Here is a 25,582-nt window from a genome sequence, read left to right as displayed (position 1 = left end):
AGGACAAATGGAAAGGAATTAAGTTTTCAAAATGATAATAGCACAAGGACATAACAAAAATATAATCATTCCTGTAATATTAACATAGTGAAATAGTTTTTATTTACATATTGGTATAAAATGTGTAGTGATTGTATTTTTTTTAAAGATATGTAAAACTTGAATTGTGTAAAGCAGAAATCAGATGATATGTATCAATACACACCATGCATTTCTGATATTTTTAAAGAAATAACAACTGATAATATTTACCAATTAATCAGTTACATAACAGTATTATGTCTTCAGCAGATGTCTATCTCGTCTTATCATTATTATGACACAGAATATAAGTAAATATATTTTTGTCTTTCATATTTTTATAATTATGATGATTAGAAACAATATTGTGTATTTGTCTATAGTTTTGTTACATCAATATTATAGAAAACACAGTGAAAAAAACAATTTGTATGACGTGTTTGGTCTCTGTTTCGAAATAATAATTATAAAATGAGACTGTGTCTCACTGAAGAGATTTCTTATATACTGTTTATGTTTTTTCCCGAGTTGTATGGTTTGTATATATAACACTGAAGCATGTAATGGTTAACACAGTCTAAGGTTATATTAATTAAATATATAAAGATTCTTACTTATAAAGAAATCATAACGACAAATATAATTTTCCATTAAATAACGGAAAGATCGTGTGGTTCTCATCACAATTTTTTTATTAATAAGATGGTGTAACAAAACTATTTCAATATGACTAAAAGGGCAGATTATACATATATACATCACAAAAGCAGTTGATTAAAGCTGAAAAAAATAAAATGTAGCGATTATAACCTCGATAAATTTTATACTAATATGCAAATCAAAATTTATTATAAAACAATAATTATTCAACAATGGTCTAATAATTCAAATTACGTGCCAATAATTTGTTATAAGGAATTTGCTTTGTAGTGAGCTTAGTTTGAGTTTCAAATATTATAGAATATACCTATATAGATGTATTTGTTATCGATTTACAATTTAAAATATACTTGGTAATTCTTACTAGTAATACTAGAGTAACTAAATATAAAGCATTATACATACGACAGCGATTGTGAAACAAATAAAAACACAGTATTGATACAGTTTGATGCATCTAATGAAAGTTAATTCATAATTAAAATTAAACTGAAAGAACTTAACCAATGTACACTTAGTATAACGTAGATAATACTATATAATTGAGATTATTAATTGTTCAATAATAATTGAAAATTTTATCAATGGGCTTTCTCGAAGTTTCATAACACTGCTCATACTTTAAAGCTAAAGCAATAGCATTTTCAGCCAATACGAAGCCACGTACTGAAGGTAAATAATATATTTATTTATTTGTAACTCCTTCTTCAATAAAAGGTCTTGTGAATAAAAACAAGTGTTTACTTTTACTTGTCTGTCTTTCTTACAAAGTAAATTCTTACACTTTTCATAATAATTATTGTAAGTATTTACCGAAAAGTAAAAGCAAATACTTACTGTTATTCACTAGGCCCGTTGGCCAGCGTGGTGCGCTCAATCATACACTGCTTTCAAATAAAATGAAAAACTTCAGAGTTTTTTGTCTTTCATGACGTCACATAATCACTTACTGCGTGCTGGTCAAAGAGGCAGGTCTTATTTAATATTTTTTATTAAAGGATTATTTTTTAATGAATAAAATCAAAGTTTCACCGATTGACTACGACTTTTCAATTAAGAATATTTTTAAATAATAGTAACGCTAAATACTATAAAATAAATATACATGGTATCTATATGAATATATTAAAATGATAAAATATTGGTGAAAAGACTAGTCGTGCGATAAAACTTTGATTTCATAAGAAGATCTGGTAATCTTTTAATTTTTTTTAATTTTTTTTTTCATCACTGATAATAATAATTATTTTATTTAAATTGTGTATATTGAAAGTGTAAAAATGTAAAAAGTGAAACCAATTAATTCTATGGTGTAAATAAACAATTATTTAGTTATAAAAATATGATTTTATATGTAATGTTTCATATCACAAAAATATGTGATAAAAAATAATGTGAAAATAATGAGTATGTTTTTGAAAAAGTGTTTCCAGATATTCCCATTTACTTTAGTTTATGAAAACGATCAATCACATTAATTTGTTTTTTTAATTTATAGTGGGTATTTTAATGCTTTTCGGCCAAAAGTCAATATTTTGGTCGTATTTTTGTTATTATTTAAGCACCGTATGCTCGATGCAAATTTATTGTTTTAAATTAATTTTTAATTAAATTTTAATCAAAAGATTGTGCAAATTGCAAAATATATGTGGTAGTATAATTTAACTGCGGAGTTTCAAAATATTTTACATTCGTGGGGTTGCTGCCAAAAGTTGGTAAGTCAATAAGGTATTTGGAGTTAACGACGGATTATGTGTATATATGTATGCCACAAAAAAAAATTAGCAGTATGGCTGATTTTAGAAGGCATGTCAAATTTTAAATTGCATTTATTCCACAATATGATTTTGAGACTTAACAAGTTTTGGGAGTAACCCAGCGAATATTTAATAACGTAAGTATATTAAAAATATTTAAATACCGTTTGTATGTATTTATTACATATATTTTGTAAACTAATGGACAATCTTTTGAATTAAAACAAGTACATTCCAGTCTTTAGTTCACTAGACTGTTATTTATAAATTTGTTATTTATTATTTATTTTAGTCTTTTTTTAGTTTATAAATTGTTTTTAAATCCCTAGAGATCTTTGGCACTTCATCTGAAATCTTTTAAAAATATTATTTATAATAAAGGTAGTCTAAGATATTTAATTTTGGAAAACAACTGAACAATTTCTGTAAATATTAGCACATTTTAAAATATGATACTGGGAGTCAATAATGAGTTATTTTATATTTTTTTTTACAAAACGATATAAACAAATTGTATAGATAGATGTTTTGCCAAAAGTTCCTCGAGACAATTGCAGTGAAACTTTATTTAGTAACCGAACCTTTACTTTGACCGCAACCATCAACGCGGGCCAATCTGGGATTAGATCCATTAATGACTTTCGTCTTCTGATGTCAAACACTTCCTAAAAAGCATTTTACCAATGTGATATAGCCGTAAAAAGTATTCTACAAAAGCTTATTCAAAACCCATCTTTACTAATTTAAAATTAAATTGACTACATTTACCTACCACCGTATTATTACAGTACACTAAATTTTGTATAATTGTTTAGGAATATTATTAAAAATATGTATATTTTATTCTTAAAAAAAGTTAACTTCTTTTTAAAAAATTGTGGACTTTATGATATAAAATTATATATAAAACGGTACGTCAAAGCAATTTACTTTATTACGTCCACTTTTTGCTAAAATATTTATACTATAATAGAAGCTGTCATCATAAATGAATTCCATCTTTATGTTGTTGTTGATGAATTATATTCATATAAATACAAATGATTTAACTTGTTATCATACAATTTTATGGCAAAAAGTAAAAGTGGGTTTTGTCTATTAAAATGTCAATAAACATTTTATTTCTAATCTACTTACCCCGTTGATATAGTCAGAAGAATCACTGAGATTTTACAATATGATAATGTATTATCTGATGAATAAATAATAAGACGATTAACCAATGATTGGACGAAAGTGATAAATTGAAATTTAATTATAAAATATTTGATAATTCATAATTCGTTTTACTTGTAAAAGAAAAAAAGGACTTAATTAGATAATATGAAGTTTCAAATTAATAGAATACCTAATCGAGAATTAATTATTATTGCTTTATTTAATCAACTAGAGACGATTGATGGATAGGTTTAATACAAATAAGTTTAAACTATGAGATCGTATGGTGTTATGAGCTCTTCTGTCTATTTCATTGGATGTAATGAAAACTAATTATTAATGGTTGATTTCGCATATTCAAAAAACTAAGAAGACACTTTATTGAAAGTCGTAACATAGTGTTTTATGAGAGGCAAATTTTTCAAATGAATATTAGTAATAATTGTTAAAATAAATGAGTGACATTTACGATTTTCGATAAGTTTTGTTTTGTATGACAGCTTTACTATGTTTTCGAAAAAGCCACTTGTTTATATTATTATATATAAATGATAGTTTTATTATGCAAAAAAAAAATCGTTAATCAACAAAACAACTGTATCATTATTTTAAATAAATATTATCCAACGAAATAGCATTTGGTGAGTTTGGGTTTCTGTATAAAGTCAAATGTAAATTACAAGATTTTATTACCAGTAGACTAAGCTGAAATTTCATGTTAAGTTAACCACACCAATCAACGGATATAACTAGATTTATGACTGGTCAAATTCGAATAAGTATGGGAATTAATACATTATTGAAGGTATTATATTGTTTTGTAGTGATTGTTGGTAAGTATTCTCAGATACAAAAAAGTAGTGTATTAGTGTTTTTGACCAGTCATAAAAAAGTTCTACAAAGAAACGCCAACGAGATTAATAAAAAGTTGAAATTACAGTTTGTCTTCAAAGACGCAATACTTATAAAAGCACATAAAGAGGGAGGTATTTTGGATCACATTATTGCCTTACCTTCATTCCAACATTTAGGTATAACGGTACACAGATTCCGATACTTTTCATTCACATTGTAGAATATGTTTTCTTCCTAATAACCTAGATACAATATTCTGTATGCATATAGGTACCAAACCAAATTAGTATAAGTCCCTATGTATATTTAAGAATAATTAATATTCCGAGACAACATGAAAAAATTGTGGTTTATTTAATTATACAAAGTTATTTTCATTTTAAAATACAATAAAAGAAAATATTTATGTTTCTGGCTGTAAATTTTGTATCATGTAGGTATAAAATATTAATGGAATAATTCCACAAATGGGCGTTTATTATTTGAAAAAAAAAACTTCATTGGCATAGAAAGCCTTAAATTTTCAATATTAAATGATTAATTAAATATGACCATCTTCCCATTTGATCGAATTACACATTAATGCAGGTAAGTACTTACTCATTTTAAGACATATAATTATTTATGTATTTGTATTTTAGTGAACCATTGACAATGATTTTTAAGAAAAGAAAAATGTCAAATTTGTAATTAATATGCATTATATTTCTTTTTTTGATGAAATACTGTTAGTAATTTGATGAATGAATAGCACAATTGAATATTTAAGCCAACGGAATAGTTAATATCTATTCTTATTCATAAGCAGAACAAAGGACTTGTTTAAAAATTGAATTGATTGTTAACTATTTGCTCACCCAATTGGGTTCTTGCTCTGGATCAAACACAGATATAAAAAAATCACACGTAATTTTTGACAAATACGGAAAACGGACACTCTTGCAACTGGCCATGGGGTTCAAAAGAATAAAACTAACAGACAACTCTTTTATGACAAATTCATTATTTTAATAAATATGATAAATAGAAAGTATAAATATATATATGATATTAATGTAATTTTATTTATAAATGTTGACATTATGTAGTTGTTGTGTAACACATCAACGTACTCTATATATTTATTACTAATCCATGATAAAATCAGTTTTTTTTAAAATTGGCGTTTACATGGTAGAACTCCATTATAATGGTTTGAAAAAAGTTATTTTTTTTAAATTCTAGTCGAGCCGTTTATGTTGACTGTTGTTTCAGGGTATAAACCCATTTTCATGATTGTTGACTATTCCTTAATCATACAGTCGACGTACATGAAGTTGAGTTAACAAAAATAACCCTTTTAAAAAAAGAATAATAACATCAAAAAACACAACTATTTACTATTATCGAATAAACTATTATTATCTATTTATAAGATAATATGCGACAACTATGGAAATGATATATTTTTTAAGAAATATTTTAAGTATTTTTATATCATGACGAAGAAAATAAAATATGTAATTTCTATGTCTTAAATATTCTGAATGCACACATTAGATGAAAATGAATATGTTAGTAAATATTAATAATGTTTTATTTATGTAAATGCCTCTTTATTTATTTATTGTTTTTTTATTTATTTATTTAATTTTATTTAATTTTTTGAATAAGCGACTTCAACCATATTCTACATTTATTTTTTATACATTTCATTATTTAAATTTGATCAAAGCTATTTACAAAGTGACCTTTGTCAAAATTTTCTTTGTTTTAAAAGAGTTTATCAAAGTATATTTGACAAAACAAAATTTAAAAAAAATGTAATAATAATCGAATTATGATAATCAAATAACAATGAAAACGTCTTCAAATTTATACAGTACCCAATTTAGTTGTAATCTATATTTGTTTTTATCATCAAGTACAAAAAAAAAAACATTTTTAAATTCGTAATTTTAAAATTAGATCATTTGTAAAATAGCTTTGAACAATCGTATATTTATTTATAATAAAAGGATTGAGATGATCTAGATATATTATATAAAATAATTAAATTTAATATATTATGTATTATCATCAAAAAATATATTGCAACATAAAAAGTAGATCACCTCAAAACCTTTGAAATTTTATATATAATACAGTAATTTATTGATTATATTTAAGAGAAAAATGTCAATTTTTGTATGAAGTTATATTGTAATTAATATTATATTTAATACATTTTAGTTACCCATTTCAAATATGACACATGCATGTTTGCAGTTTTAAAAAATAGAATGAATCTTTACTAAACTACTTCAAAGAGGTTACCAATATCTGATTTACATGATCTTTTTGGTATGTGGACGTTTTTTTATATTTAATATAAATTTTAAAATGATTCATTTTTCTTTTAAATATAATATTCAAGTATTTTAGAAAAAAAGGAAATGGAAATATTGTATTAATTATATTATAATGGGGAAAGAATAGAGGTGTGATATTATGTTATGACTTTTTTAAAGATACTAGTTATAACAGGATTGTAGTAGAGGGGAGTGTATTTTAAAGAATATGGAATTTTTTGTATGTAATCTGGTTCCAGATCAGTGGTGCTCAATCGATGTTTCGTGACTCTATTACGTATTAGTATATCTACTATAGTAAGGCAAAAAATTACGTAAAAAAGTAATCTTTTTTCAGCTTTACTTTCATATTATATTAAACTTTATTTGAATTGACAGTTGCGTAATTGGTAAAGAGCCAGTTTTTAAAACTGGGCTCGGTTTTGTTGCTGGTAAACTATAGTATTTGTAATAATATGTATGTTTGGTCCAATGTAAGAGCCCAATGCTTAAGGGGAATAGCTAATAGTTATTCACGGTAATGAAATAACTAATTAGTTCGTTTTTCCATCCTATGTAGGCCTATATTTTACTTCGCTTATGAGCTAAAATAATAATTAATTATTTTTTTAAATCTGGAATCAGAATAACTTACAAAAATGAGAGGGATTTGGCTTAAATACTATATTTTTTAATATGATCGACCACTTCGACCAATGTCGGACCTTCAACCACCTCCAGTGCTCCTCAAACCTGCTGTCAGCTGGCACACGGCATACCTCACCGCCATCGCACACTATTACAATTTTATTGTCGTCCAGTTTGTCTCTGAACCAACCGGTCTCTCCATCGGGCACCAGATCAGCAAATGGCTATTGTTTTTTTTTATTATACATGATAAAAATTATAAACAGTAAAATTAATCAATATAAGTAGGTTTATACCTACTATATTGTGTGTAATTGTTTTTTTATATATATTTACAATACCATAATTATTTTTGTGTAACTATTCTCAAGCAGTAAAGTAATGCAATTGTATACTGAAATTTTGATATTTTTTACCTAAATACATAATAAAAAGAATGGCATAAGTATTAAAACATTTTATCACATTTCATACTTCATACATTCAACTTATATGTATTCAACTTTCATTCAATCTTACATCATAATATGAAAATTATTTAGTCACAAGTGAGGGAACGATAAATTAAAACAAATTTAATGAAATATATTTTGTACTATCATTTTTGATTAAGTCTGTGATTTTTCTGTTGTTGATAAATCAATAAGTATATTTAAATTTTGAACAAAAATGATATTATTCATTAAATTTGTGTTAAGCAGTGTTTAGACACAAAATATGTAACAAAACATTTTAATTAAAAAAATAGCATTATGGATTTGATCGGATTACAATAATAACTATTTTTGTTAAAGACATTTCAGGTCCTAAAAAATTGTAAATAATAAAATAAGATTTTTTCATAATTAACTTTTTTGTAAAAATAACAATTTAAAAATTTAAATTATACTTGAAATTTCCACTTATTATTTAAATCAAGGAAAGATTTGAATTAAAAAAACTATAACTGAACTTATAGTGAACTAATTCATTGAATATTAAAATTTATTTAATATTACATCACCCCTTTTCCCTACATACCTTTTCAACGGTTTTGAGTTTAGGCATCGGTTTTTCAGTTTCCTTGAGGTCTCCCCAGTCAGGATCACCCTTTCCGTCATCCCACTTGTTGTACCTCCTCTTTTTGAGCATAGCACGGAAGTCCATACCACTGGAATCTAAAAAATGTCAATTTATTTTAAAAATGGTTCCAAATTATCTTATTAAACTTGAAAGACTCACTAATCAAATGTTTCATTATAAATATAATTGTGTTATTTTGTTATCAGAAGATTGATTGTAGGTAACCTTAATAATAAGAGATGTTTCGATATAAATATTGTAAAAGTACGTGCGTCATATAAATTAATATTTTTACTAATAGGTACTTTTAAATTTAATTGAATTAAGAACAATAATTTGGAAAAACACATTTATTTAACATCTAGCAAAATAATGCAAAATAATTTGTTTTAAATTTGGAATACCTTATACACAAATAAACAAATTTTTGTTTTTGTTCTAAATTTAATAAAATTTTTGAGTTGATTCAATATATGTATTTCATCTCGACAGTATAAAGGAAAAAGGGCGTAACACTATTTTTTTCAAAATAGGTTTTATTGCATAATAACGTTCAACACAACTAAATACAAGTTGTGTACAAAGAACGTAAGCTGAAAATGCCGAATTATTATCTAAAGTTAGCCAGAAATTAAAAAAATAAATAATGAAGTGACGTGGGAAAAACGACTTAACCATCATTCTTGTTGGGTTTTTTTAATTAACTCAATATTTAATATTAGATTAAAGATATAAAACCTTAATTATTTATTAATATGCACTTTAAGGTTATGTCTACTTTGTATTTTAACTTTGACTGAAAACCATACCAAAAACATTTTTGAGCCTCCTGTAAAATTTGATTTGTGTGGATTACGCCTTTTTTCCTTTCCACGGTCGATCTGTTATTTTCATTTAGTTTTTAAAGCAATAATGTATTCAATATAAATTAATATGACGTGTATTATATAGAGTAGCTTAGTCAAAAAGCCAAAAGGGACATTTTGATGCGAGTAAGTATATCATTTATATTGATACCCCAATAATGCCCCAAAAACTCGTCAGCAAGGGTTATTTTATGAAGAAGTAATAACTATTTTTTGATTGTATAATTAGTAAAAAATATATGATGTTGATGCACATAAAAGAGTTATTTGACATGACTCTACGGTAAATTAGTACTTTGTCACTTTTGTCATTTTGGTTTAACCCATTCGAAGTATTACTATTTTCGGTATGTATGTAATAATATAATTATTTTAAAAATAGTTCGTACCAGATACGTAGAGTACCATCTCAGCGGAGTCCTCTCCGTGGCAATTGCTGACGACAATCTTGTATTTGCCCTCATCGTTGGGCTTGATCTTTTTCATGGCGAGTGTGATGGTTCCATACTCTCCATCAGTCAAGAAACTGAAGCGACCTCCTTCAATGATCTCAGTCACGCCCTTGTAGAACTTGAACGTGGGCACTGGGTTACCCTCCACTTGGACAGTGAGGTAACCAACGGAATCTGGAAACAATAAATAATGATGGATTCTGAATTAATTCATTTACAACGGGAATATGGTCGTCTTTTACTATTGTAAAGATTATGGGATCTAGATAATGAAACCAAATAGATGACAATTGATCATGGTGGTACATTTAACAAAAACACACGTTTACACAAAAGTCGCTATCAGCAAAAACATAGTATTAAGGTAATAAATAGTCTTTAAAAGTTTAAATGCAAATGAAAATATTTGCTGCTATAGATCTACCATCATAAATTGGCGTTTCAGGGAGGGCGCTAGTATGACATTGAGAATATTACCATAACTAACAAAAAAATGGTAATTTATAATTTTTTATTGGTAGTAGATTTCTGTACAAATATTATGCAATCCAAACATGTTGTAAAATTAAATGGCATTTGTAACAAATTTATCCTCGATAGACAATTTTAGTTTCAAATTCGACCGGCCGCCAACTTACGATGGTAGATCTATAGTCAGATACAATATTTTGTCCCAGTAACTTTAGTTCATTTAAAGAGTATTATATTCTAAAAATATTGACATAAATAATATCTTAAAACTGTCATTTTTGCCGATAGTGACTTTTGCTTGAACGGTGAATTCTTTTATCTTAGAAGCGTATGAAGACCATAGGAGTGATTAACTCATTCGCTGCTGAGTAGATAATGATTTTTTAATTGCCCCCTTTAAAATGCACGTTAATTACATCGATCGGCCGCCTGGTCATTACGCGCCGGGTGCGTCTTCCGCGTCCAAAGTATTAATAAAATATAGTTGCAAATTCTAGTCGCCATGTACCGAGGCTTTGAAGCCAGTTTCGATTCAATACTTAATAACAGTACGGCCATAAAATGCAAGAAATACAAAGTCCACCGACGAATATTATTAATATGAAATTTTGCGTTTTGTTTCCTTGACAAACTTTAATGCATATTATCTTACATATCACAATTAAAAACAATATATTTTTAATCCATTGACACCCAACCACGAGAGATTCTTGTGTTAGAAAAGGTACTTAGTAATGTTTTTTTAACATCTTATTAGCTTTTACAAACCGGAGCGCTTGATAGTTTTCCAAAAGTAATTAACATTGTTGTCCAATTATACGTACTTATATTTTATTAAAGACAGTGTGTTCGATTTTTTTGTGATATGGCCTATTTAGTTCAAACGGTCAAATTATTTTTTCCACGAGACGCAGTAACAGTTTTGGGTATTTCATGAACCGGAACGGCGTTCCGGTGCCCTCCGGTGCCCTCCGGTCCATTTCGTGCCCTGGCATATATTGAAAAAATCTGATATTAAATATTAAGTTAATCTTATTCCATATGTCTTTACACTCGAGAATAAAACCTGTTTACACTCTACACATGGAAGAGCATTAACGTGACTATTCATATTATTCTAGCTTTCTAGTTTGTTCTCAACATTCGTATCGTCAGTGTTTGAAAAATGCATAATGATGATTTTTTATGGCGATTACAATCAAGTAAACATTAGTACCTTCCACTGCCGAGTAGCTCTCTTGTACGTCGACAATGACAGGGGGACCCCCGTCTCCGGTCGGTTTGAGGGGGCTGGAAGGCTGGTCCAAGTCCGCGATGGATGGTCGTCGTACATCTGTACTTGGGCGACGACGCTATTGAAGATTTACAAAAAAAGATCAGCAATTGAACGAACCGAACTAAGGATACGGATAAAGGATTTCTGATAATTGGGATAATTGAAATAATATAAGGAAACAAGGATGGTCAGAAACAGGAATCTTTGAAAAATGCCGCTGTTAAACGAATCAAAATATTGTCACAATAATAATTATTATAGGATAATAAGTACGTAAGTATGACTATTTCATATATTTATTTTGACTGATCAATCGATAGGAATGCCTTATAATTAATATTTAAATAAAGCTTTTTTTATATGTGGTTAAAAATGATAAGATTCATTTCAATGATAATTTATTTAAGTATTTTGGAGAATAGAATATAAAAAAAATAATTAGCATATTTTTATTAATCGTGTCAAAAATAATTGCATCTATCTTTAAATATATTATAAATATTTTTATAAATATTGTAATCTATCATTGTTTGGTATTCACCACATAAAAAAATATTCAATATCATTCACTTTCTCACATTATGTTTACAGCTGTTTTTTTTTACATCAAAAACCATGAAATTTTCAAATGTATACTAATATGTGAGCAAAATATGTATGTTAATTGAATATTTTTTATAATATGTGGTGAATACAAAGTAATAATATATAAAATAATATAAAAAACATATAAGATCGCAGATTAAATCAAATAAAAAAGTAATATAACAATATATGTTGTAGATTTAAAATGAAATATATTTTTTAGGATATCATTTAAAATCCGGCATTATTTCGATATGGGAAGGTAAGAAAATGTATAAAAATATCTCTAGCTAGATGCTAAGAGGGGAATGTGGAAAGATTTAATATTAAATTTAATCTACTCGTCAACACAAAAAGCAATCTAATTGGAAAATAGTTTTTTTTAAATTACAAGAAATAAAGAGGAGAAAACACTATTGTACTGATTTAAAATTTATAAAGGTTTACTACGGTATTAAACATCAAATATAAAACAAAAAAATCGATATATTTCAATTGAAAGATTTATAAACATGGCACAATTATTTTTTCACTTACGTCATTTTTGGTCGGCTTCTTTTTTGGAGGCATTTTGCCTTCAGAAAAACTTCACTCAGTAAGACCTTCGGAATATCAGAGATATTATATCCATTTTTCCATAATTTTCGATAATTTAAACGTCTATATAGTAAAAACTAAAAAAAACCTGTTGGTTTCAACCATAAAATACTTCAAGCAATCAGTAAATTTATATTACGTGAAACTTTTTGCTGATACAAATATTTAGGACTCTTTCTTAAGTTACTAGTGTTTAAATTAATTTATTATATCTCAAAGTAGGTAAAATAGTGTAATAATACTATTGCAAATATAAGCATGATATTATGTATAAAAAACGATAGTTAAAGTCCGCACGTATATATTTAGGTATAATTAACTATAGTTTGTATAAGCCAGTATCATATTACAATTGTATACACCTTTAATTGTTACTACGTAATATTTAAAATATTAAATTGGTTATATACAGTGTAATTGTAATATTACACTCACTTATATTTATCTATTTTTAATAATATATTATTTATTGCTGAATCTAAAATATAATTAAAATGCAGTTAAAGTTAACAATACTATGTTTATCACTGAAACGACGTGAAATATTGATAAAGTAATATTTAAACCAATATTTATCATGGTATGTTACAATACAAAAAAACCACAGAAATAATTAAACAAACTTTATACAAATAAAAAAGTTCAATTATTTATGACTGTTGAAGTTAAGTACTAAACTAAGTACCTAGTTTTAATTTTTTATGTTTAATTACAGATAAAATAAAATTAATAAACCTATCTTTACTTCTTCACAGTATCACTAACTTAATTTTAATATTTAATAGGTCACCAATAATCACCAGTAAAACTTATTAAAAAAAACTGAAGTTTTTTTTTATTATTTCAATATCCACTGTATGGATAAGGCATAATAAATTTCGAAATATTTATAAACTTTTCGATTATTTCGAATATCGAACAATTGAAGGAAAACTCGAAATGTCCGCACCCTCCGACAGACTTCAATTTTTCCCGCCCGACAGTTCGATTCGTCTCAGAACGAATAAAAAATATTCAAATAAAAACCGTCGTCCACCATTGCACAATATTTGAATAAATTATTACTTGTAATACGCGGCCAGCTCAGGTGGTATTATTTTTAAGCAACAGAATGACCGAGAAATGCCAAAGGGTATTTATATTATTTTTAATTATATCGCATAGTTGGGCACGTTATTTTTGATTAGTTGCGACTATACTTCGCGCAGTGAAGGGTACAAGACTAATATTTTTGAGTGACTCGCTTGAATGTTGACTAAGCTTCATTGCTCAATATTCTGAAAGCGAGAAATGGATGATAGCTATCAAGCAGATCACTATTTGGATTCTATTTTTTTAAGTTCGCGTGTATCATTTACAAAGTCAACATTATTTTTAATTTAGTACTTAATTAATATGTCAAAAAAATGTGCAGATTTTTAAACTGTTAACGAATAAATAATACTAAATTTAAGAAACCTCAGAAGCTAATAATATATTTATTTGAAAAAAATAAATCATAGAAAGAGATTGTGTCCAATGGATTCAAACTCTCATGGATAGTGAAAGATGTGAATCCCATTCAGTCCATTTTTTTCCCTGTAATATGCATAATTTTGATCCATTTTAATTTATAAAAATCGAGGATCCTCAAATATTGAGTACATTTGTATTGAACGAAAAAATCAATAAAATAAATTAGAGAATTACATTATGTTGGGTTGAATAAATAAATAATTTATTTATATAGTAATTTAATAAGTGAATAAAATGGATGTGCCACCTATGCATTGCTTTTGAATTAATTCTAAAATGGACGGGTGTTCCATTTTTAAATTTGCCCGCGTAATGTCAGTTGCAATGGCGGCTATTTTCCCGCGCGAACACAAATCAGCGGACTATTTTCAATCAATTAGAGGGATTAAAAGTGCGCCAGTTATGTCACACAGAGGCGAACAAAATATAAAAAAAAAATCCTCATCAACTTGAAAAACTGATACATAATTTGATATTTTAAAAATTTCGTGTGATAATTCATTAATAATATTTTTAATGTCAGAAAAATCTGTCAATTTACCCTCAGAATTAAAGTTTTAGCCTTGATTTATTTGTCGTTGAAATTTAAAAAAATAATAATATAAAAAATGACAATTAATGTACTGTTCGTTAATTACTTTTTAATCCAAGCAAAACGGAACTACGATTTGGGTAAATGCCACTGAAGACTTTTTTAACTGTCAAAAGTAAACTTAATCTCTAATAGGTATGGACACACATAATAAATGTCTAATTTATGTTAATGCCAGAAAATTGATTATTTTAGCAGTAAAACTACTGCATTTCACATCCAAATAATATGCAAGTCGTTTTTCGGTTTTTAGTATTTTTTTGATAATGAATTACAATTTTTCACACTTTGTGATATGTTTATTTTAATTAAGAAGCTACAACGTTTAAAAATGTTCAGATCCTGAATACATCTTATCAACTTATAAATAATAATTGAGTTGCCTAGAGTCATAACTCACATTTTGCAATTTTGTCATTTTTGAGTTAAATAATATACCAAGTGATTCTAAAGGCACTAATATGTATACAAAAAAATAGTTAGCTATCAAGCTTAATCAAAACATATGAAAATCGTTGATAAAGATTACTGTGTTGGTGTCATAACTCAATTTTTTCAATAAATGATTTGAGTTCTGTCATCAAGACCTTTCTAACCAATCAGGGAGTTCTATTTATGATAGTCTGGTGTAATTTTCAGCTTTAGGAGTGTTAAATATATTTAAAAAAAATGTAAATAAACTCACTCACTCATTAATATTCAAGGGTGTTCAATACTTGCATTCTGATTACAAAAAACAGTGCTATGGTGGTATCTCAAAACTCGATTTTTGGAATATGTGAGTAATGACTCTAGGCAACTCAATTAATCATTATGACAATTCGTAAGTTATTGTGAACAATATTATAAAAAAGGAAATGATATTTTAAACAACATATCAGATGAAGTCAGGTGAAAGTTATATGAAAGCTAAAACTGAAATCATGAGGCATTTGAATTAAATAGATTAAGTGGATTTCCAGACTTCCAAGATAAAACATCTCGATATCGCTACTATAAAACACTTGAGGTATTTTACTCTTTTAAAGATTTGGATTATAGTGGTGACCATTAAAATATTTTAAATTAAAATACGAATAGCCTCGATGTTATTTTTCCGGTCAGGTGGGAAAAATAAGCAGACAGGTGCTGGATGTCAGTTTCTAAATCATTGAGATGGTATTCCGATATCGATATTGACAGGTGAGTAAGTGGGCGGTCTCCTTGGCACGCCCCCTAAAGCTTTCTGTCATTGTCGATTAACAATCCGATCCGAACGACATTGTGAATAATTATTAGCAAGCAGATCGATGGATGATTACCGTTGCTAAATTCGATGATTCATGAACAGATTCTTTGACTGCATTAAACAGCGAATGATTTACTGAATCATTATCTGAACTCATAATAGAATCGTATTTTGTTCAAACTAGCTACGAAATTTATATTATTAAACGGTAGGAATTTCAAATCACATTCTAATCGTTACAAAGTAATATACCTACGTATTTAATTAATTCATGACATTAAAGACCTAGACACTTATCTGAATAATGGGATGGGGGAGCCACTGTTGAAAACTACCCAATCAAGACTTGTAACTGGACAAAATTTGAATGACATTTTTAAAATTGCGTCCTATGGTAGTTCGTAGTTCCATTTTCGGATATTCTCCAGATAAGTTTGTAGGTCTATAGTTTTTTTAAAACCATTTTTTTTTTGTTTTATTTTTTAAAATCTCTTCTAACATGGGAAGGGATGAACCAAGCTCAGTTTAAAATATGAACTTTTTGTGCTTTTGTTTTATGAAAGCTTCATTTAATTTAGAGCTTATTAATATTTTTTTGTTCAAACTCATACGTGTAAATTAAGCCATTACTTTTTTTATGTACATACTTCAATACAATTTGCTTGCTATAACAAGTCATATTACAATAAATTGAAAGATATTTTATGTGACAATTTAACTGTGGCTTAATGTAACCTATGTATCTTATTAAGTTGTTTAGATAGATCCTAAAATAACTTAATACAATTTATTATCATTTTATAATTATTATTGTAATGTAAATCATCAATTTTAAATGATATGGATTGATTAACTATTTTTAACGAAAAGTAATAATATGTTATAATATTATGTAAATATCGATTACCTACTGAACAAACAAATGTGATATAAACTAATACTATATAATAATATGTAGGTACACGTTTAACTAGAATTCAAGTACAGTATTTAACACGTTTTAATTAAATATAAGTATATCTTTCGACACCTAATAAGAATAATTTATAACTGGACTGTTAAAAAAATATTTTATTTGTATAAATTGGCGTATATTCAAATTGTTAATATTGTGTCAATAACGATTAACTGTCTGTCAGTTTAATAAAATAACTGTTATTTATAATGCATACACCTGATTAATTAGTGACAAGTGAATATTGGTACGAGCAATTTCAAGCATCATTTGCGTCGAACGATTCGACATTTGGCATTTTTATTACCTGTAGTTCTTTGAACGGATTCATATATCAACGCCCACGCAAAGGGAGCAAGTTCAAGTATGCCGTACGTTATACAGAGTTATACCAAGAAAATATTTACTCCTATGACCGAGATATAATTAATTAAATATAAATTGCATGATATTACAGCGTCATTAATATACTAAATAATTAAACTATATTTTAAAAATAAGTGGGGATAGTTGAAAACTTTTTGCTATAGTACATTTAAAAAAAAACTACACTGATTGACTGTATTTAATGTTTTTTTAGTTATTTTAAGTTTAAAGTTATTTTTGTCAATACTGTATATTTTTATTATGAACACTTGACTATTTTATTAATTTTAATGAATATATTTTAAACCGATTACTATAATTAAATGTAAAATAAACTTATTACTATTTTAAATCATTAGAATAATATGAGAATCAACAATATTTATAAAAAAATGTGTTAATATTATTAAAAATATTAGACTAATTAATTAATTTTATTATTTGATTTGTTGTTATAATATATCTACATAAAAAATATAACATTTTGATGTATCAACAGATTAATAGTTTCGTTAAATGTGCTTTAACTATTTTTTTAATCGTTTAAAAATGGATATATACCTTTTACTTATAACTTACGAAGATCTTACCAAGTGAATCAGCGACAGTAAAAAATACAGCTTATAAAATATTTGGAATGTAAATTAAGTTTTTTAACATGCGTATTTCGTGCATAAAACAAGCTTATAAAATTTTCAATAACAATAACGGCATACAATATATACAAAAGCATAATTATGACATGCAGACTATTATTTATATATAAAATAAATACAAAGTATTAGGTTTATTGTTGTTTTTTTGTTGTTGCAAATGGATGCTAAGAAAAATATGTTGTTGCAGTTATAAGGAAAGACATAATACAGAACTTTATAAAAAGATTTATTAAAATATTATAATTGGAGAATGTAGATATAATATTGACTTGAATACTTCCACTACTTATAATGTTCTGTAGTATGTCGTAACCAAATCTTTCCTAAAATAATATTTAGAAAAAAAACATTCAAATGTAAATATATTAACTGTTTTACATACATAATAAGTTGTGTAATATTATATTCCAAGTAGGAAGCTTTAGTGATTGTAGATTAAATTAAAATATTTCATATTACATTCATCCAACTGTTAATCAAAATTAATATATAAAATAATATCGTTTTTCATATATTATCTACGTAATTTTTATTACGGTTGGGTAAATGTCACTATGGTGCAAATTATGATTTCAGTGCAGTGATGTAGTAAATGGTGAATTGCTGAAAAATATTATTAAACATATAAAAGAAAGAAGAAGCGTAGAGTTTGAAGTGCTGCCATTCTGTTAAATAATAAAGAAAAAAAGTCATATCAGATGAAAGTGCAATGGAACAAGAAAAAAAAAATGAATTAAAATTAACATAGATCAGAAGAATGTTTAGTCATGAATGCTGTAAGAAAATTAATTAGATTTATTCATATAACAAATTAGTAAAGAATATTTAGTAAGAAAGTATTGTAGGTATTAGTAAGAAATATTTCAATTTTTATAATTTATGAGTTTTTGAAAATGATTAAATTTTCTTATATTAATTTTCCACTTTTATTATAGTAGACGTATAAAAATATTTTAAACTAGAATAATATTTAAAGCTATAGTGACAATTTTTGTGTACAACATGTCTTTTGAAAGTGAAATTTTAATGGAAGATGTCACGATAATTTATGCGTGATAATTTTGGAAGTTTTCAAAGGAAAAACATCAAAGTGTGAACGAGGTTATAATAATTATACCCGTTCTATCGTCACGTACGAAAATCATTACAGTCGCATCATACAGGAGTTGGATTAGATCTATAGGCGCCTGACTGGGAACAGTACACCTCATAGAAAACCAGAATAATAATCATATTTACATAGGTGGCTGCACCAAGCGCCAATCTTCATTCTCTTGAAATAGAAACAAGAGACATTTGGTGCGGTTTGGACATCCATCATAGCAATTGACGGTGCCAAAGAATATTTCATATGTGCAGACAATATTTCACTACCGCCACTGAAATATGGACGGCGTAAAAATATAACCGAGACGATGCCCGTCAACACACCTGCTCTTAATTTTGACAAGACATCTTGTCCTGGATTGGTGAATCAAATAAAAGTAATACGCGAGAACATCTATAATTAACGCAGGTAGATTAAATTGATACTATTCCTTCAGAAAATCCACTAACTAGATTTTTGTTCAACATACTCTCACATCGAACATTGGCATAATTATCAAATAAAATTGTAGTCTTGATAGTGGTGTTTGTTACAACCAAACCAATTTGTAAAAACGGTAGGTATCAATGAATATAATATTTTCAAATTACTAAATTTGTTCAAGTACAAAACTTTTAAAAACTATAGCTATATAGTGTTCACCCAAAATTACATTATGTTTACAAATTAAATACAGCATAATATCGACCGTTTGTCAATATTATTATCAGTAAATACCTATTCCACAAAAGTTTGTTAAACATTACTATATGCTAGTAAGTTTGCTAAATGTTTCAATAAATATAAAATATTTTTGTATATGTATAGGTATTATGTAAAATTATATGTTAAGTTAAATACAACTGATTTTTTGTTGTATATGAAACATAGATAATAATTTAAAAATATTATTTATTACAAGGTAACAATTTTGATGCTAATATATTTTTTAATTGATAAAAATTGAAATATATATTACAAGTATTTTTGTGTTAGTATAAAATAAAAGGTGTAGTAAATTTTGCTTGCAACAATCATAGGTAATATAAAATTGATAGATTTTTTTCAAAATCAAATATCAGAAGAATAATAATCGATAATTGAATTATAGACGAATATGTGATTAAATAATAAATTAAAAGGATTTTTTTCAACAGTCGATATTATGGGTATAGGACGATTTGGCACCGGGACAACTGGACGCCATGGAATTCGAAAATAAATAGACGTTAAGTACTTTTTTTTTTTTTTCGACCATGTCCGATCCTGATAGAATCATATGGGCCTCCACAGAGTGGAAGTTTGTATCGACAGATTTTGTTTTTTTATGAGAAATGGATGTCAGCCACTTGCTCAACCTATTAGGTCCATACTCTGACACACACAAATTAAAAAACAATATGTGTACTTGCCAGACCCAGGATTCGAACCTGGGACACACGGCTTTATAGTCCAACGCTTATGCCGTGCGGCCACCGTGGGAATAACAATATGTGTACTTGCCAGACCCAGGATTCGAACCTGGGACCCATGGCTTTATAGTCCAACGCTTATGCCGCGCGGCCACCGTGGGCGTACTTATAGGTACTTAAAAAAATATTTAATATTATTATTTATATATAAATGATTGTATTATGATTTAATAGTTGGTGAGAATGTAAATATGCAGACGTAAATAATAATTTAATCGTGCATATGTTTAAGTTCCAACGAAAAAAGAGTTTTTTATTTTATATAAAGCCTTAGGCATGGTAATTCTCAATCCGCATTAAAGAATGCATTATGTTAAGAGTAAAATGGATTAAAACTACTAAGTAGAAGATAGAAACTGATTAAAATACCTCGTCTACGTTCTATATACGTGTCTATGACAGTGCGGCGTCCAATTATCCGGAGTCCAGTTGTCCCATTCCCGATTTTATTATGGTATGGATTTTTGTGATCTTTTTAAAAAGTCTATTAACATATCTTTTAAAAAAACAATGACTGTTTTATTAGCAATTCGCTCGACATGTTAATTCCTTGCTTTGTATTTAAAATATATTGGAAACAACTACATGTAGGTAATTTGGCAGATGATGAATTCAAAGCCGTGATCAATGGCTTCATAATCAAATATTCTAAAACTTGGCCACCAATATATTTCATATCATGTATAATATAGTAGTATTTAAAATAAGCAAGCAAGTTTTACTACTCTGATAATATTTAATAAAAATTAGTATTAGCAGTCTATGTAAGGAAATATGGTTAAATAAGAGTGTTATAAAAATAATATTTAGTTGATACTGTTTACCTTTTGTAATATGAATATGAAGATAACACATAAAATTTTCATTTGTATCAAATTATATTATAACACATCACAAAAGATAACTAGTATTGTTAATTGAAAGGCGTTGATATTATTCACAAAGAAATCTAACATATAATAATATAAATTATAGGGATTGGTTTCTAATTCTATTTTATAACACATAATGTCTATAATTACTACGCACTAATTAGGGTACTACTAGGCTACACTTTTGCAGAGAATGGATTCATATTTAAATAATAAACCGAAAATTTAAAGCTATCAAAAATCACCATAGATAGAACAGCAGTTTAGCGAAGATTTTTTCAATTTAAGTTAAAATTTAAAAGTAAATTAAAGTTTTTTGAACTAAAACAATATGAAATTTATATAAATACTTCGGATATTATTTGCATATTATATATATTTACGTAAATATAATACTTTATTTTGTTTATTTATTATAAGTGAGTTATTATAAATTAATATAAATGATATTATAATATTTTTTGGTAAATGAATACAATATTATAGATTTATCCAGGAAATAAAGCAATTGCAAAATATCCAATGATTTACATGTATTTGATATCAGTATTTAGCATCAAACTGCTAATAAAATTTTATTTTATAAGCAACTTGTAGAAAACTTCTAGCACGTTTCTAAAATAAGCTTTGAACTTTTAAATAAAACAGTACTAAATTAAAAAAAAAAACATTAAAACAATTTCTACGAAGATTTGTCACATTTAAAATATAGAGTAATGTTATTCACATTTATTAAATTTATCTAAACTAGTGGAAAATTTGATTATTCACAATTTAGATTTAACATTTATCTAAAGAAATAAATAGATAAATCCTGATAATACAAAATTTAGTAACAGTTTCTCGTGAATCACAAAATTAGTAGAGACAAAATATTTGAAATCGAAGTTTTAATTCGATTGTGTCGTTGATATGAAATACATAACATAACTAGTGACGTACATAAAGGTATTTTATTAAAGCTAAGTGATTGTGTAATATTTCACAAATTAATTAATAATTTACCTGGAATTTGTATTACCAAAATTCCTCTATAATGACAAGAATAAAATTTAACTAAGGAGTTGAGTACAAGAAATGAGCATGTTTAGACTAAAGATTGACAAAATCTTGTTTAAATTCTTTTTTGTTAAGGTGTTTCAGTTTTTTTTACATTTAAATCACAAACGGAATTTGTAATCGTAAATGCTGCAATTTTTCTAGGCCATTTTAAAATTCATCTCCTCAGTTATTCAATATAAGTTTTATTATAATATTTCAATAAAAATATATATTGAAATGATATTTTTATGATTATTTTAATTAGATATCTTTGTTGTACTAACTTTGTAGACGTTGAGAAACATTTTCAGTCGATATTATTGTCAAGATAAATCTACAGTAAACATATAAATACGTGTACGCTAACTACGATAAAAACATGAAAGATAGTATAACTAAAAGATAGACATAAGAAATATAGCTACTTATATATGTAAGAGAAATTTTTGAAGAATATAGCTCTACAGTCTACACAGTGAAAACGTTTTTCCTGAAAAGGTCGAAGCAAAGAATTGAGAAAACATATTTTTTGAGGTTTTTTTTCTAACCTGGTTTTCCATTTCCCCCGGACGAGCGCGTTTCTTTGTGAAAAAATATAAATATAAACATTTTAATTTGGGTGTCATTGTTGTTGGTGTATTATTCACATAACATTTTTATAATTCAAAATCATCATGTGCATGTTTAGTAAAAAAAATCATTCGGGCCATATAAAATGTTTCATTTTACCACCAATTAAACACTTATTACACTGAAATACAATACTAATCAGACTGTTGTCTAATAAAATACTATATTTAAATAAATTTGTATAATATTAAAGTTCTATTTTCATGTAATTGTGTCTAACTTAGGAATGAAAACGTTTTTAGGCATAACCAAATTTAAAAAAAAAGTTTTGAAACAACATTTTTTTTATAATTTTAAAGTCTCTTCGACAACGATTTTCATGAATATGAACAATATAATGTTGTTTCAAAACTAATATTATTCACATTATGTTATAATTTCTTAGTGTAACTTATGATATTAAATTGCACATAACCACAGCACTTAATTTTAAATTATAACATAAGCTCAAGTGCATAAAAGATCAGCAGCGGACATCGGCATTCTGAGAAGACAATAATTAAAACAAGAATATTTATAAAGAAGACATTCTGATTATGACATATATTATATGAGTTTTGAATATAGAACAAAATTTAATAACAAAAAATATTTCGTCATTAAATTGTGATCGATGATAAACAATAAAACGGTGTATATAATACATTATATTATAAATTAGTCTGTATATATTATAGAATGAAATATCATTCAATTAAAAAGAATTATATAAAGGATTACATTAGTTTATAATAAACAATATATCACCAATTCATTGTTTTTGAAGACGTGCGGACAAAAAAAATCACATTTCAGCATTTGACGAACATGTAATATGATTAATAACATTCTTAGGCTTTAACATTATTAATATTTTTATGAACAGTGTTGATTAGTATTTATTGTGCATTTTTTTGTGCGGCCTTAGTTTGAGAGACGAAAACTGTGTTGATAAAAAAATACATAAAAAAATGTGTTTGTGTTAAATATATTATTGACAGTAACATTGTGTAAAACATGTAGATTATGTAAAATAACTAGCCTCGCTTAAAATAACGCAAATTTTGTTCAAAAAAATAACACTTATCTAATGCATAAGCATAACAAATACAAAATTAAATGCCAATCAGTTTCATTCATTAACAATCATTTTTTTAACATAATGCATTTTTATCGCAAAACCATTCATGTAGATCAACGTTATATCGAATTATTCAACACTTTTTCAATACAAAATTTACAAAAATACTATTTTATAAACCTTATAGGATAATAACGGATTCTGTAGACGTATATTTTCTGTATGATTGCACATAATAACGTGTGAACATAACTTTAAGATAATATATTGTAATTGATTTAAATTTTGTATCATTCCTTTTAAGTTATTTTTATTTTGCAATCCGGGTTTCGCCTTTCGGTATCTTCAAGCACAATAAGTGAACGTAATGTTATAAAAATCTCAAGACGTTACATGGTTTCATTGTTTACGAGTAATGCCAAATTACTGCACTAACTACTAACTTACTGTACTGTTTGTGAGTAAGTATATAATGCATCTTACGGGGTTTTACAAACACGTGATCCTCTAATTAGTAAGTAATATGGTTTTAACTTTCTTTTTTTTAATAAATGTATTATATAATCGAGAATTAACTATGTTCGATGCCAGTATGCATTTAAAAAAATTGTATTTAATAAGACTAACAATGATGTGTTGTATCTCTTAAAAAATATTAAAAAAACTTAACGAATTTTGATTACGATTATGGAAAAATAACTAGGAAGACTGAAAAAGTAATAGGTATTTACGTATATATGAACCATAGTACATAATATTTTGTTTATTTGAAATGAAATTTTGTATTCAATAACTCGATATGTTTGTTGTTTTAATGCAAAATGCAATAAGCGAGGCCTAAATTTGTCAGTGACGAAGGGTGCGATAGAAGATAGTGTTGAATTGCCAAGAAAAAATTCAATAGCACAAACCGAAGGCATTGTGACTGAATGTGAGAATATTGATTGTGAAAATGTCAGAGACAGATAAACAAATAGCACAAAAGAGAAGAAGAAAAGATTGCTTACAAGGGTGTACAGAAAAAGTTTATTTATCTACGTGTATTGATTTTTATTTATTTTAACCACGTCTGATTCTATATGAAAAAGATCATATTATGGACCTCCACAAAGTGAAGGTAGTAATAGAGTTTTGTTTTTTACGATACATGTGTGATAATTACTTGTTTAAGCTATCAAGCTTACTCTGACTCCAAACATAGTTGTAAAAACAACATGTTTATGGCAGTCCCAAGATTATATTAAAAATTTAAAAAAACTTGTAAAATATTATTAGAGATCAATAATTAAATACACTTGTAGTTTTTTTGACTGTTTCTGTATACTGACTTTCAAAGGTAGGTAGACCATTTATAAGAATAAAGACAAATTCACATTCGATTAAATTATTCC

The 25,582-nt window shown here is 26.6% G+C and overlaps 1 protein-coding gene across 17 annotated transcripts in view; it reads right to left on the bottom strand.

Moving 5' to 3' along the window:
• Positions 1-25,582, bottom strand: part of bt (projectin protein bent) — a 229,024-nt gene that overhangs the window by 87,385 nt on the left and 116,057 nt on the right. For all 17 annotated transcript variants that reach the window (XM_085953753.1, XM_085953755.1, XM_085953760.1 and 14 more), the window contains 3 exons: positions 11,476-11,611; positions 9,726-9,962; positions 8,429-8,565 (listed from right to left, as the gene is read on the bottom strand). In XM_085953753.1, the coding sequence (XP_085809879.1) occupies positions 8,429-8,565; positions 9,726-9,962; positions 11,476-11,611 (510 nt within the window). The remainder of the gene's footprint in view (positions 1-8,428; positions 8,566-9,725; positions 9,963-11,475; positions 11,612-25,582) is intronic.

The sequence above is a fragment of the Rhyacophila brunnea genome, unplaced genomic scaffold (genome assembly GCF_057557595.1).
Source record: "Rhyacophila brunnea isolate RB1 unplaced genomic scaffold, BYU_Rbru_1.0 scaffold_4, whole genome shotgun sequence".
Lineage (NCBI taxonomy): Eukaryota > Metazoa > Arthropoda > Insecta > Trichoptera > Rhyacophilidae > Rhyacophila > Rhyacophila brunnea.
The sequence above is the reverse complement of the archived record's forward strand: the minus strand, read 5'-3'. Positions and strand labels throughout refer to the sequence as shown.